General features: G+C 60.7%; 2 protein-coding genes across 11 annotated transcripts; one reads left to right on the top strand and one right to left on the bottom strand.

Annotated features, from left to right (window-relative positions):
* Positions 1 to 1,041: 1,041 nt before the first annotated feature.
* LOC122167573 (E3 ubiquitin-protein ligase RNF182-like) lies at positions 1,042 to 1,713 on the top strand. The gene has a single exon (XM_042832253.1). The coding sequence runs from the start codon at positions 1,042 to 1,044 to the stop codon at positions 1,711 to 1,713; it is 672 nt and encodes a 223-aa protein (XP_042688187.1).
* Positions 1,714 to 5,187: 3,474 nt separating this feature from the next.
* Positions 5,188 to 14,288, bottom strand: ZNF335 (zinc finger protein 335). Of its 10 annotated transcripts, none has more exons than XM_042832488.1 (27): positions 14,088 to 14,288; positions 13,566 to 13,839; positions 13,102 to 13,179; positions 12,539 to 12,859; positions 12,248 to 12,382; positions 12,007 to 12,165; positions 11,666 to 11,924; positions 11,380 to 11,557; positions 11,183 to 11,295; positions 10,986 to 11,004; positions 10,656 to 10,772; positions 10,496 to 10,572; positions 10,227 to 10,387; positions 9,904 to 10,133; positions 9,721 to 9,844; positions 9,535 to 9,629; positions 9,126 to 9,406; positions 8,878 to 9,013; positions 8,417 to 8,806; positions 8,191 to 8,333; positions 7,714 to 7,853; positions 7,160 to 7,263; positions 6,945 to 7,046; positions 6,706 to 6,789; positions 6,471 to 6,536; positions 6,308 to 6,389; positions 5,188 to 6,007 (listed from the first exon to the last, which is right to left on the bottom strand). In XM_042832488.1, exons 1-27 carry the CDS (start codon positions 14,286 to 14,288, stop codon positions 5,889 to 5,891), a joined length of 4,188 nt encoding a protein of 1,395 aa, XP_042688422.1. In that variant the 3' UTR covers positions 5,188 to 5,888. The 10 variants fall into 10 exon arrangements, with proteins under 10 accessions (XP_042688422.1, XP_042688424.1, XP_042688428.1 ...); XM_042832490.1 differs by having other exon boundaries at positions 5,188 to 6,004; XM_042832494.1 differs by having other exon boundaries at positions 6,945 to 7,022.
* Between the last annotated feature and the right edge of the window lie 128 nt (positions 14,289 to 14,416).

Raw genomic sequence — 14,416 nt, 5'->3', positions numbered from 1 at the left:
GCCTACAAAAAGGGGGGTGGGTTTTGTGCAGTGTATAAAAAGCTGCAGGTCCTGGAGCAGGGACTCATGCTGTAGAAAAGAGAAGAGGCTGAAAGACCTGAGTAAGGACAGCATAAAGAATTCCATGGTGACCTGAGGCAGGGAAGCATTTGGGGGCAGCAGGATCAGGAAATGGCTGCAGGGTGTGTATGGTCTGCTGGGTACAAAGAGGATCAGGTTCTCCAGGGATGCTTCCCACTACGGTGAGGTAGTTGACCTTCAGTGACACTCAGGGGAGACCGGAGAACTCCAGCAGCGAAGGGAGCAGCTTACAAAGCACTTTTCCCCTTCTCTTTATACGGAAGCAGGGCAGGCTGTTCCTGAAACGCAGCTGACCGCCGGCACACGCCGATGCTCGAAAGCGTCATTACTGAAGGAGCAGGAGGGGGGGTCCTTTGTCTCTCTCCCTCAGGTGGTGGCCAATTACCTCATTAAGTATTTAATCGCCGTGTCACGATGGTCAAACGAGGGAGCTGCTCGCCCGTGCTGCAGCAGCCCGCGAGCTGCGGTGCCGCGCTCAGCCAAGAAGCCGAGCATCCGTCCACCCCCCCACCCCCTCCTCCCGCTCCGCGTTGCCAGGCCAACGGCGCGGCGGATGCCGGCGGTCCCTGCGGCTGTGCCGGCCCCGCAGCGCTTCCCTCGCCTCCCCATGGGACGGTCCCCCCTGTCCCCTCGGAGCCCCCGCAGGTACGGGAGGGAGCGGGAGCCGGGGGGGCCGTAGGGGGGCGGCGCCGCGCCGTAGGAACGCGGGGAGCCGTGCGCGATGGGGGCGAGCCGCGCCGAGGACCCCGGGCTCCACGCCGTGCGGTGCGGAGCAGCTCCCCGCCCTCGGGAAATCCCCCGCCCAGGCGCGGGGGCCGCAGAGCGGCTGAGCGGTGCGGGCGGCGGTGGGAACCGGGCTGAGCCGCGGCTGGGGAGGGGGCCGCCGCGGGGCTGAGCCGGGCTCTGGCCGCGGGCCGCAGCGCTGTGATCGGGGGCTTCCCGTCCCCAGGTCCCGTTCCCATGGCCCGCGAGGACGAGGCGCGGGGCGGCTGTCAACTCGCCGACCAGGAGCCGGAGTGCCAGATCTGCTACAGCCGCTACGACGCCCTCGCCCGCCGGCCCACGGTGCTCCTCTGCGGCCACCGCCTCTGCGCCCGATGCCTGCGCCGGATGGTGGCCCTGGGGGACGCGTCGCCCCGACGACTTCGCTGCCCCTTCTGCCGCCGGCAGAGCCCGGTGCCCGGCGAGGACGCGAGACGGCCGCGGGACGACGGCGAGGGGCCGGCGCCGCCGACGCGCCGTGAGCGGGACCCCCCCTCGCCCCCCGAGGTCCTGCTGTCCCCCAGCGTGCTGCAGCCCTCGCCCGGCCCTGACTGCCTGGTGCTCACCATCCTGGAGGTGCCCGCGGGAGCGGTGCCCACGGAGGCGCTGGGCGCTCTGGAGGTGGTCCGGCTGCAGAGCCGGCGGAAGAGCCGCGCCCGGAGGTGCCGAGCCGCCCCGCGCTGCCTGCTGGGCACGCTGTGCCTGCTGTACTGCAGCTCGCTGCCCCTCGGCATCTACCTGCTGCTCAGCCAGCACCACGGCCTGGGCCTCGCGCTCGTCAGCCTCCTGCCCGCCGCCCTGCTGCTCTGCGTCTCCTGCAGCCTCTGCCAGTGCCTGTGCCGGGAGCTCTGCGCCTTCCCCTCACCCTGACCCGCGCGGCCGAGCCCTGCGCCCGTGCTGGGGACACGTCGGAGCGCGTTGTCCTGGTGCTGAGCGCCAGCCGTGCGCGGCGCTGCCATCCTCGACTCCTTACAGCCAGCAAGCATTCAGCCGGCTCTCAGCTCCTCCTGCTCTGCAGATGAGGGCGGCGCGATGCTCGGTGCTCACCTGGAAGGGGCCCAGCGGCGGCTGCAGCCCGGCGCGTGCAGGAGAAGCGCGGGCAGAGCCCGGGGTCCTGCGGCCGGACTGGCACCAGCACCGCCGTGTCCATAGTGTAAATAGTTCTGTCTGTGCCCCTGAGCTCCCGGCAGGGCTGTGCCCGTCGCACCGCGTTCCCTTCCCACGTGTGTGAGTCCCGTGTCGGCCGACGCTGTGTACCGTACCGGAGAGGAGCGGAGGAGAGCGATTCCTTTGGTGTGTAAAGACGTCTTTGCAGCTGTTTTGTAGTCACTGTGGTTTTATTTTTTAAGGATTAATTTAACACCGCTAACCATGTTATTACTTTTATCAAGAAGAGCAAAGTCTATTTTTGATTTCTGTTTCCTAGTTCTCAGGAATGTTAAAAAGCAGCATTCGGCTCTGCCCTGTTCCCCTCACCTTCCACATCCTGTGGTCCCCTCTCCCTCCCCTGACCAGGACCTCCTGATGCCCTCTGTCACCCTCTCCCTCCCTTGTCCCTCCTGTGCACATTCCCATTCCCCCCCGTCCCCATCCCTCCGTGTCCCTGTCCCCCTGTTTGCCCCCATCATACAGTGCTGTGTGCTCTCTGAACCACCTCAGCCCTGAGTGGTGGTGGCCCTGGGTTGTGGCAGATGAAGGGTGGGCACCAAAGCAGTTATTTCTGCTGTGGCACTGGGGCTTCATGGGGGGCGGGGGGTTGGTTAGGGTCTGGGCCCTACTCCTGCCCCACTCCTGCCCCATTCTTGCCCCTATCCCCCCCGCTCTCTTCAGGGCCAGGTGCCACCATTGCTGCCAGACTCCAGATCTTGGGTTTGTGCAGCTGCTCACCCTTCCCAGGACCTGTTACCCCTATGGGGCTGCTCGCACTCCCAATCTGCTGAGGGCTGGGGGGGGGGCTGTGACAGGGTCTCCTCGCTGTCCTCCGTGCCGCGTGTCGCCCATCCTGCTCGGTTCTCCTTCTTGAGGCGCCGGCGCGCGTTGGCAAACCAGGTGGAGACCTGCGTCAGGCTCATGTGGCTGAGCACGGCCAGCATCACTTTCTCACCCTTGCTGGGGTAAGGATTGCGGGGGTGCCGGGCCAGCCAGGCTTTCAATGCTGCGCTGCTCTCCCGTGCTGCTCCTGCCTTCACCCGCCCTGGTTCAGCGGGCAAGGGCTGTTGGCAGCACGGCGGGCACAGCCCTGTGGGCACCGCGCAGGGCGGAGGGACCTGCAGGCACACAGGGGTTGGGGTTGGGGGGGGCTGCAGCTCCCCAGGCTTGGAGGGGTTCCCAGGCCCCCGAGAGCTGTTGGGCATCGCTTACCATGGGCGTCAAGAGGCGGAGGGGTGGTGGCAGCAGGTGGTACCCAGGCAGCACGGGGCAGGCCAACAGGGTGGGCGGGGGGCCCTGTAGTGCTCCCCATGGTCCCCCGCAGCTCCTCAGCTCCTGGCTGGGGTTCCCCTTACTCTGAGGCGTTGCCATGCTGCTGGAGTGCAGCTGGGAGATGCTCTGGGGCTTTATATCGGGGTGGGGTCCTTGGTGGCGGGCGGCTGATTGGTGTATTAGTGCCCTGGCAGTGTCCCTTAAAGCCACAGTGCTGATCTGGGATGGTGGTGCCCCCCTGATGGGCGCTGCCAGATGGGGAGCAGCCCTGCTGGGGTGGGAGCAGAACCACTGGGATGGGAGCAGCGGTGTGCCAGGACCTGCACCCCTGACCTGCGCATGGAGTGGGGGCACTGGGGGGCTGAGTGCCACCCCGTGAATGGTGATGGGATGTGGCACAAGAAGAACGCTGCACACAGGGATGTAGCACGCAGAACCCTACTGCAGTGCTGGGTGCTGTCAGACCCATTCTCAGCCCTGGAGCCCCCAGTGCAGTGTGGGGCAGTTCTCAGCCACCTGCGCTCTCTCCAAACCACCCGTGTTAGGAAGTAGTTGAGGCCACCCTGTCCTGGCCGTGTCCAGGAGGCCACAGCTGGATCCTTGTCTGCAGAGAGGCCAAGGGGGAGGAGGAGCCCCGGGATCCTTTGTGCAGTGTAGAACTGAGGCCCAGAGGTGGGGGGCAGGCCGTAGTGTGGTCCCTGTGCCCCCCATCCATCTCCTGCTTACACACCACCCGCCCAAAGCAGGATTATCCCCCAGGTTGTATCTGTCGTTAAATACCGACTAATAACGCTCTCAGGATATTAAATATGTAACAAACCCGCTTAGTGCTGGCTGGGGACGGGAAGGGGAAGGTCACCGGAGCTAATGAGCCCTGCAGCACCCCTGGGCTCACCCACAGCATCCCTGGGCTCCCTGCAGGCAGTGGCAGCCCCCACCTGGGCCCCGTGGCTCCACGGCCCCCACGAGCAGCAGCCCAACGTCCCACTCCCACCCATCCCATGCCATCCCCACCTCTATCTGCCCATACACCAGAAATCACGGTGCTGCCAGGACTCCTGCATGCCAGGTGGGGATGGTGGGGCAGCGCAGCTGGGGAGAACAGAGCTGGATGGGAGCAGACAGCTGGGGCAGACGGGACCGACTTGCGGCCCCATAACCTTGTCCCCGCAGGACTCTGCCAGCCCCAATCAGTGCAGTGCTCCCGTGGAGCAGATCTGCTTTATTAGATAATGGGGCTGTAATCTAGGAAAGCGTCTGTTAACCCAGTGTGGCACAGCTGGACAGGGAGGGCCACCGCCATGTGTGCAGCTGAGGGACACAGCTGGAGCAGGAGCCCAGCACAGCCAGACGGGTGCAGAGCAGTGCAGAGCAGCCAGCAGATGCTGAGGCCAGCAGCCACCAATGGCCCTCATTCTGGCTGGGCAAGGGGCACGTGCAGGCAGACAGGCTGCCCAGGGATTGTGGAGCAGCAAGACCTCGAGCACTGCCCAGCACCCCTGCTAAGGTTTGAGCCCACCTGCTGTACTCATTCCCCCAGAGCTGCGCCAAGAGGCCAGCAGCACAGCCATCCCTGCCCTGGGATGCTTTTGATTCCTGGGTGGTTGCAGGCCTTCTTCCCCTCTAGAGATAATCAGCTGAATGCAAAAGCACAGAACTAAAACTCCGAGATTAGCTGTTATAATCACATGTAAATACTTCCAGACAATCCGCTCAGGGAGGGGCAGCGTGTGTAGTTTGGGACAGAGTTACATGGGATTTAGGCTGTTTACCACTTGATTAATTTCATGCCTCCAGCCCCCCCTGCTTCCAGCTGCACAGAAGTCAAGGTGACCGCAGTGGAAGGGAGCCATAGCACAGGGCCCAGGTGCCGTGCAGCACCACGCATGCTGGATCCCCGCCTCCAGGCAGCACAAACACACCCAGCTTTCAATCTTTTTTTATTCGTAAGCATATTCAAAGCTTGAGAACGTCAGAATCGAACCCCTCCCGTAACAACTTACAAACCAGCTTTGCCACAGCGTCCATCCCTCTTGCAAAGAAAAAATACAACTCCTTCCACCACCTGCACGGCCCCTTCCTCTGTCAGGTTCCTCCAGTCCAAAGCCCTACTGCCGCCCGCCCGCAGGCCGGAGGAGCCAAGGGAGGGAGGCTGCCCTCAGCCCGGCCCTTGTGCCCCACGGGTGCGAATGAGGCTGAACGACCTCAGCATCTCACACTGCACCACGTGGCTGCGCTCGGCCCTACAGCTCCCCCGGGATCCCTGCACCCGAGCAGATGCTGAGTTTGGCCCACACAGACATGATTCAGGGAAAAGGGATTTCAGACCATCATCAAGTGCAACAGGCAGAGATGAGCCACGTGAGTGCTGCCACTGCTCAGTGTCCCGGCACTTCGGCTGTGGTGCAGTCCCTGCTCAAGGCAGCCTCCTGTGCCAGGCAGGATTTGAAGGACCCTTGCTGTGCACAGCAGAGTGGCAGCACACCCTTGCTGGCATGCACTCAGGCACGTCCCTCGTAGCCCCAAAGCAATAAGGCAACTGCTGGCTGTAGAGGCTCCCGCTGGCTGCCGCTGTCCTGCTCAGCACAGATGTCCCTGAGCATCAGCCAGGCCTGTCACCAGTGCTAATCTGCCAGCGTGATGACATCGTAGTGGATTCCCTGCTGCAACTGCTGGATCTGCTCAGCCGTTGCCTCCGTGGCAAACACGCTCTGTGCCTGAGCCATGGCAGCATCAGCCACTGCTGCAGAGAAGGGGCATCGGTGACGACGTGGGGCTCAGCAAAGACCTCCCCCCACAGCCCGTCAGCTGCTTCCCAGGACTACAGGGACAGGGGTTGGCAGGGGGGCATCCAGCCCAGCCCTTCTGCTGAGGACTGCAGCAGGGCAGCCCTACCAGCTGCAGTGAGCGAGCAGCCTCTGCAGCAGAGCTGGACTGAGGCACCATAGCAGCAGCTGCTAAGGGGCATCAGCAGCTCCCACTCAAGACTGGCATCCTGCAAGCAGTAGGAAGACAGAACAGCCAGAGTGTGGCCCTGACATACCTGAGACTGCTGAGTGTGCAGCTGCTTCCAGCTGAGCCTGGGTGACAAGCTGCTGCTCAGGTGAGACAGGCATGTACTGGATCTACAGGGAGGAGAGAAGAAGGAGAGTCCAAGACTGCACAGAGTTTCTCATGGTTGCTGCAGTGAGTCCCTGCCCCCTTACCTGTGGCTCCTGGAGAAACTGGCTACCTTGTTCATATTGAATGTGAGTGATCTGACCATCCTGAACCTGAAGACAAGAGCTGCAGTAAGGCTGTGTTAGGGCCAGCAGGCTTCCCTGCCTACCAGAGTTGTGACTCAAACAGAGCAAGCCACAAGGACGAGGAGGTGACCCCAGCACACGGCACCCACACTGACCTCACCCACTGCACAAAAGGAACAGCCAGCCTGCAGCTTACCTGGATGTGATGTCCTTCTGGGACAACAACGTACTCGTGGGGAAGCAAGTGCTGTACGCCATCCTGGGCAATGATGTACTGAACCTGCAAACACAGGGATTCAGACCCAAAGAACTGTTCACCCACTCCCTGCACTGCAAGAAGGCTGCTCCTTGTCTGGCTTCTGAGCGCTTTACCACCCCGCTTCTCCCCAGGTCTCCCTGCTGTCCCTGCTTCAGCTGCGTGCAATGCGCCCTCACCTGGTTGTCAGATGTCACTAAGTGCTGCACTGTCTGTCCGTCGGCAGTCGTGATCTCTTGGATGTACGCTGCCTCCTCCTGTAAGCCAGCCAGAGCCGGGTGCTGTTTTAGAGTGAGCAGATCTGACTGCGAGCCCCCCGGCAGCACAGAGCCAGCACAGACCGCGGGGAGCAGCCACACGGGGCAGCACGATGAGGCCAACCAGCGTGACTCACCTGGCTTGTGATGCTCTGCTCCTGAGCAACAATGATGTGCTCCTGTCCCAGAGCCTGCTGCAGCCGCTCAGGGGCCAGCACTGCCTGCCCAGATTGCAGGGCTGCTGGAAGGGGGAGAAAGCTGGTGGGGCACTGCGGCCTGGACAGGCCCTCAGCTCTGCTCACCAAAGGTCAGAAGTTAAACCTAGCTCTCTCAACTTGAAGGAACTTAGAGATCAGCATGGGTAAAACCCAGACCTCTACATCAGAAAGTGAACTCCACTTCCCATCCCAGCCACAAACTGTTTACAGCACAGCTGCTGTCTGAATGCACCCCATCTTATTAGGGTTCCCTGTTTGACACAGAACCACTGCAGCCAGTGCCTGTGCAGGACTGCTCCCAGCACCGAGCCCCTGCAGCTGGCAATGGCACACTGACACCGCTGCGGTCTCTGCACCCGCCAGGTCCTGCTTCACTGGCAACCCTAACCTCCAGCAGGAAGTTCCCAGCCCAGACCATTTCCAGCCCTTGAAAAACTGCAGGGGAACTTCATCAGAGCGGGGAGGAATCTTACTCTGCAGGGTGGCCAGCGTGTCTTCATCACTGTTCAGTATGATGGTCTGCTGGGCAGCAGCTGCAGGTGCCTCCGGCTTCTTCCCCTTTGAGCTGTGCAAACGCTGCATGTGGAACTTGAGGTGTCCATTGCGGTTGAACCTACAGGAGGAACAAGAGTGAGGTGGAGCTGCACATGAGCTTCATGTATTTGCAGAGCTTACCTGCAGGTACCACAAACACACCACCCCAGGACATGGCCTGTCCCAGCTCCTAAAAGCCTTTCCATTGGCTCAAATACCAACTCCCTCCCTCATACAACTTCTTTGAAGACTAAGCTGGGTCTACCAGCAGCAGGAACTGTTCTCAGAAGAGCACAATCTCTCTAACAGATTGCTCCTGGAGTCAGGGCAGTCAGCTCCTTGCTAATATCCCATGTCCTCTCAAACCCAGAGCAACAGCAGAGCCCTACAAGCAGCAACAGCCCATCAGAACTCACCTTTGCCCACAAATCTGGCAGGCAAAGGGCTTCTCATTGGTGTGTGTTAGCATGTGTCTGCGCAGGTCCTTCTTGTTCTTGGAGGCAAAGCTGCAGTGGGTGCATTTGTGTGGCCGAAGGCTGGCATGCTGGACCATGTGGCTCTGGGGGCAGAAGGACAAAGGTAGGGTCAGGAAGCCCCGTTTCCACAAATCATTTACTTCCAAGGCTGTTCTAAGGCACCTACCCGAACCTCCGGCCAGAGGGCTGCAGTGAACGGACAGTCAGGACACTTGAAGGTGCTGGGCCCAATGTGGGCTCTCTTGTGACTCTCCATTTCTGCTCTCCCTGTAAACATGGCTGTGCAAATCTTGCAGGAAAATTTTTTGGCTGTGGAAATCTTGCATGAGAGCTTCTTGGCTGTAGAAACCTTGCACGAGAGCTTCTTGGCTATGCCTTGGAGTGCAGGCCATTTGACCTTGGGGGATGTGACTTCTTGCCCTTCAGAGGTGGGGGACAAATTTGAGTCCTTCTGGAGCTGCTGGGTAACACACTGCACCAGAGGCCACTTGACACCAGCTGGCTGTGCCTCCTGGCCCTCTGCTGGCAAAGGGAAGGCAGCATCTCCATTGAGGGGCTAAGAGAGAAACATCGGTCACACCTGCTCACCCTGCTGCCTGGAAAAGAGAGAAAGCCCAGCCTCCTCACCTCCATGTGTTGGAACTGATTCCCCGGGACGTTGGATGACATGATGTAGTGATTGTTGTGGTCCTTCAGAACCTCCGTCATCACAGCTTCGCTCACCACGACTGCATGTGAAGTCTCTGCAGAGCCCTCCTCCTCACTGCCGGCAGAAGCCGCGGTCAGAGCGGAGCCATCGCATCCCCCTCCCCACTCAAGGTCCCCTCTTTGAGGGCAGAGGTGCCTCTGACTCCCGCTCCTCCCACAAAGCTGACCTGTACAGCGTGCCCGGAGCCTGAATCTCCTCACTGATGGGTGTAATGATGCTGTACTCCGTTGTCCCGCCAAAGGGAATCGTGATCTGCTGCAGCTCTGAGCCACCCAGGGCTGCCTCCTCGTAGGCCTCCTGCACCAACGTCTCCCCACGGTCTGCCATGTGCAGCGTTACCAACTTCTGCTGCTGCTCAGAGCCATCCAACTCCGCCCCGTCCTCCTGTGCCTGCGGTTCACAAGAGTCCTGCACCTCTCCCGAATCGTCTGGTTTCACTACTGCCACCTGGAGGGGAGTGCAAGAGGTCAGCGGGAGGAAGGCTCTGCAGATGCTCCCTCCAGAGGGAGCAGGGCCGGGCACTTCCAGAGGCCCCAGACCTCTCGTTGCAGCAGGCACAGCCACCCCCTGCTCACCTGTAGCGAGCCTGCAGCAAGCTCTCGCTGGGTACTCATGTTCAGCAAAAGATCCAGGGCGGTCTGCGTGGCCAGTTCTGCCGATCCATCCACACCTGGCAGGTCAGAAAAAGAGTGAAGCACAGAAAAGGGTTAAGCACAGCACTCAACCACCTCATCGTCTCCTCCCCTGCCCCGGGAGCTCACCTTGTTCATAGATAATTGTGGCCCCCTCCAGAGAATCCTGCGAAAGGATGGGAGGCTCCGAGCCGGGCACTGCCTGCACCGCCTGGTAGGTGACAGCGCCGAGAGGGGCCTGCGAGACAGAGAGCTGCAGGGAGCCAGGGCTGAGGAGCAGGGAGGAGCCGGGATGTGGGGGGTGGCACTCACTGGTGGGTTGGCCTCTGGCTCGGTGGACGCCTGCACTTGGCGGTGCTGCTGCTTCAGCTCCTCGATCTGCTGCAGGGTGAAGAAGGGGCGGCGGCGGCAGGGCGGCTCCTCGGGGTGCCTCTGTGCCCACTCCTCAAAGCAGTCGGCATGGCGGCAGTGCACGTGGAGGCGCAGGTTCTTCTTGTGCTTGGTGGTGAAGTGACAGAACTCGCAGGCAAAGGGCTTCCCTCCTGTGGGACACGGGGGGTGGAAGTCAAGAAGGGGTCCCCAGGGGACGGCGCCCTGGCAAAGCGGCGTTGAAGGGCAGCAGCAGCTTCTCTCACCCGTGTGCTTGACGGCCATGTGCGAGACCAGGAAGTCCTCCCGGAAGGTGGAATACTTGCAGAAGCTGCACTTGTAGGGCTTGTCGCTCATATGTGACAGCTGGTGGTTCAGCAGGACCTTTTTGTCCTCGCAGACGTAGTCACAGAACTCACATTTGAACCTGCCAGGACAATGCCATCTGTCACACAGACAGCGGGGACCTTCTGCCCCCCCTTGGAATGGGAGCCTGGACACTGGTTCTCCCAGCAGGCTGCAGCCAGGTTCCTACCTGCGGTTAGCAATGGCCTGGATGTGTGTCAGCAGGTGCATCTTGAACGTGTAACGCTTCTTAAAGGACTTCCCACACTGCAGCAGAAGCAAGCGAAGCAGCGTTTGTCTCCTGCACAGCCCCACTGCTGCCAGCTCTCCTCCAGGCCCCAGCCTCTCACCTTGTCACACATGTGTGGCTTCTCTGTGCTGTGTGTCTTCATGTGCTGAGTAAGCCTCTTCTGCATGGGGTAGATACGATTGCACACGGGGCATGGGAAGGAGTTCAGCTTTGGGGGCTGAAGGAAGAGCAGAAAGATGAGCTCATAGGGGCCGAGGGGAGGTCACCAGTTTCCTTGCCTCTCTCCCCACCACAGGACCTGGGCTGCCTTTCCTCAGCTGATCCAGAAACACTGACTTCAACTAGGCATAAGGAATTTGTGGACAACACAGACATGCCTCTTCCCATATAACAGTGCTGAGAGACAAGCCATCAGGGAACTGGAACTCACCGGATCGGCCCTCTTTTTCCTGAAAAAGAGACAAAAAAATCCCCTTGTCAGCCAAATCCTGAGTTTGAGCCCCCCAGAACATCACAACTATCCATTTTGGAAAGCACGAGAGTTCAGGCTGCACTTCCAGGGCAGAAGTGATATTAATGATGTTCAGCCAGGCTGCAGGACAGTCTTCAGGAACTCACCCCACTTACCTGTCCCGACTGTGCACTGTGGAGTGTCGGATGACGTCCTTCTTGTACACACTGGTGTAATTGCACTCCTCGCACTTGTAGGGCTTGCTGCCTACGTGGTTGAACATGTGCTCCTGCAAGGAGTGGGAATGGGTGCCCCGAGGCCTGGGGCTCTCAGCCACCTCCGTGGGGGTGGGAACAGGACAGACGGTGCTCACCTTGAGGGAGGACCAGCGTCGGGAGCGGTAGCTGCACTGGAGACACTTGAAGAGCTGCGGGTCATTGGCCTCGTGCGAGTTGACATGGAAACGCAGATCTTCGTGCGTGAGGAAACGCGAGCCGCAGATCCGACACAGGTACGGCCTCATCAAGGGCTTGGGTGACTTGTAGTAATACCTACACGCACACAGAGCCGGGACTCAGAGCTGTGGTGACAAACAGAGGCTGGACCGGCCCTGGGCGCAGGCCAGAGGGCCCAGCACTGGCTCGGCACACACCCCTCACCTGCGCCCCATGTACTTGCGGTATTTTTTGCCCAGGAAGCGGCGGGAGGGCCGGCCTCGCCTCCTGGGGACGACATCTGCTTCCTCGGGGCCAGTGTTGGAGGAAGGGTCCTTATTCTCAGAGTCAGACTGGCTGATGCTGGGCTCCGCCAAGCTCTCGCCGGTCCCATTCTCCAGGCCAGAGGAACTGGCTGCTTCCGAATTCTGCAGCTCACAGCTGGGTGTGCTTTGGGACGTCACCAGGGGCTCCACCTCCTCTCCTACTTGACAGGACACAGCACATCATCACATACACCCCCCGTGAGCTCCCAGGAGCTTGCACACCACGCTGTGCTGACCCACCTTCATGCATGTCCTGGGGCACGTCCCCCAGGCGAGGAAACTTGCGGGGCCTCCCTGGGCGTCTCCGTGGCCTCTCCTCGCTGGACGTGGGCACTGTGCGGTTGTTCTTGGGCTGTCGCCCACGGGGCTCATCCTCAGCTGGATTATAGTCACTGTCCTCTGAAGGCAAGCGGCCCAAAACATCAGACAGAGATGAGGGGAAAGACTAAGCTATGTAGGACACGGTGAGAATGAGTCTTACCTTCAGGGTCATCGATAGCACCAGCATCCATAATATCATCATCTTCTTCTTCCTCTGCGACCTCTTCCTCTGCAGACTTTGGAGCAGAACCCCCCTTTCGTGGACGTCCTTTCTTAAAAGCCAAAGCTGAACCCGCTAACACAAAACGCAGAACATCTCCTTACTTAACGGTACAACAGCACAGGTATTCACACTCAAACTCCTCCTCATAACTCCCCAGAGACAACAACGATCCCGTCTGCAGTAAGATGTATTTTTCTCAGTGCTCAGCAGTGGCAGCACCACACACACCTGGCTGGAAATGTCGCTCTTTCATGTGGTTGATCAACGTTTTCTTGGAGACACTCTTGTACTGACACATCTTGCACTTGAACTGCTGCACCACCACCACTTCCATCATCTCCTCCAGGGTCTCCAAGTCCGGCTGGTCCAGCTCCTCCCCACCGTCTGCCTCCCGAACCTGGCCTGGCTGTGCAGGCAGTTCCAGCACCTCTGACTGCTCCGAAGGGCCTGGCTGGTCAAGGCATGTGGAGGTCGGCCCATCAGCAATAGCTTCTACAGCCAAGCTATTGGCCAGAGCAGAAGTGGACATCTGGGACACAATGGGGGCACCTGAAACAACAATACTGGATCAGCCAAGGGGCAAATCTTCACCTGCACCCAGGCTGCACATAAACCTTGAGCACAGAGCTGAACTCGGCATCCACTCCTGCCCTGTGTCCTGAGAGTTTTCGCCCTGCAGCTCGTGCTTACACACAAACCATCCCCTGCACGTTTTATTTTTCACTACCAGAATGGGAACAGGCTCAAAGACAGAGAAAGCCACCACTGAAATGCCCTGGGTGCACCCTTACCATCATCGGGCCCTTGTAGAATGAGGTACTGAGTAGTCTCTGCTCCCCCATCTTCAGCACTGGTCACAGCTATGCAGCCTGGGGAGGGAAAGGAGAGGAAATCAGGGTACCCACCAGGGGCAGAGGCTGAAGCGGTGCTCCCAAGTTCCCAAGCGAGTAGGAAAGGGTGCAGGAGGTCTGGTTCAGCTTAGAGTCTGCACAGAGTAGCTGTGGCACTGTGGCCAAAGCGGCAGCAAGCCAGAGGCTGAGCTACTACCCAGCAAGCAGCTCAGAAAACCACCAGCTGCTAAGGCAAAGCGAGATGAGAAACCTTGCCAAACAAGGACGAGGTGTAAGCGTACGCAGGCGCACATTTCCCCTTACCTCCCAAGCCTTTAGCAGCTCCCTTCCCCAGCCCCACCACTCAACCCACCCCACACAGGGACAGATCCACTGCCAGCAGCAGCAGCACGGCATGCACTCACTCTGGATAATGTCAGGCCCAATGGTGGACTCAATGATTTTGTCTATGGCAGAACCCAGGTCTGAGGAGGTGGATGCGGTGGAGTCCGACACAACCGTGGCTCCGTCGCTGATGACACTGGAGTGGACCAGGACCTGCGGGGACTCCGACACCATGATGGATTGACTCACGGTGGAGACGCTGGAGACCAAAGTGGACTGCGCGATGGAGGATGAATCAGGCAGGTAAATCCGGGGAACCACATCTGTGCTGGAGCTGCTCTCAGACACCTCTTCCTAAGCAAAACCAGCAGAGGCAGAAGAGCTCCGTTCAGAAATGCCTGACAGGCCGGGCACTCAGGGAACCGCCGCGCACCAACGCCACCGGCACGGCGCTTCGTTCTGCTACAGGGATGGGGTCGGGGCAGATTCTTTGGCCTTCACTGAGCACCGCGACCCTCGGGGCCGCTCCGCCCCCCCCCCTTCCGAACGGACCTCCACCGCCCGTACGGCGGCAGAGCCGGCCCGGCCGCCCGTTCCCGTACCAGGCACACGGCGCTGCGGTCGGAGCTCTGCCCCACTCCGGAGTCGTCCGCCCGGGACGGGAGCGGGGCGCCCGCGGCGGCGTCGCTGCTGTCGGCGGATACGGACACGGCCTCGGAGGTGCCCACGCCGCTCTCGGACGGTTCCTCCCGCGCCTCCTGCGGGGCCGCGTCGCTGCTGCTCGGCACCTCGCTCTCCTCCATGCCCGCCCCGCCTATGCCCGGCCTGCACGAGGATCGCGCCGTCAGCCCCGCGACCACGGAACGCCTCGCCCAGCGCGCCCCCCGCCCCGCCTCGCCCCGCTCCCGCGGCCGCCGCCGCCGCCATCTTT

Source organism: Centrocercus urophasianus, unplaced genomic scaffold (genome assembly GCF_019232065.1).
Source record: "Centrocercus urophasianus isolate 14NV4802_14NV808 unplaced genomic scaffold, USGS_Curo_1.0 seq_38, whole genome shotgun sequence".
Taxonomy (NCBI): domain Eukaryota; kingdom Metazoa; phylum Chordata; class Aves; order Galliformes; family Phasianidae; genus Centrocercus; species Centrocercus urophasianus.
The sequence above is the reverse complement of the archived record's forward strand: the minus strand, read 5'-3'. Positions and strand labels throughout refer to the sequence as shown.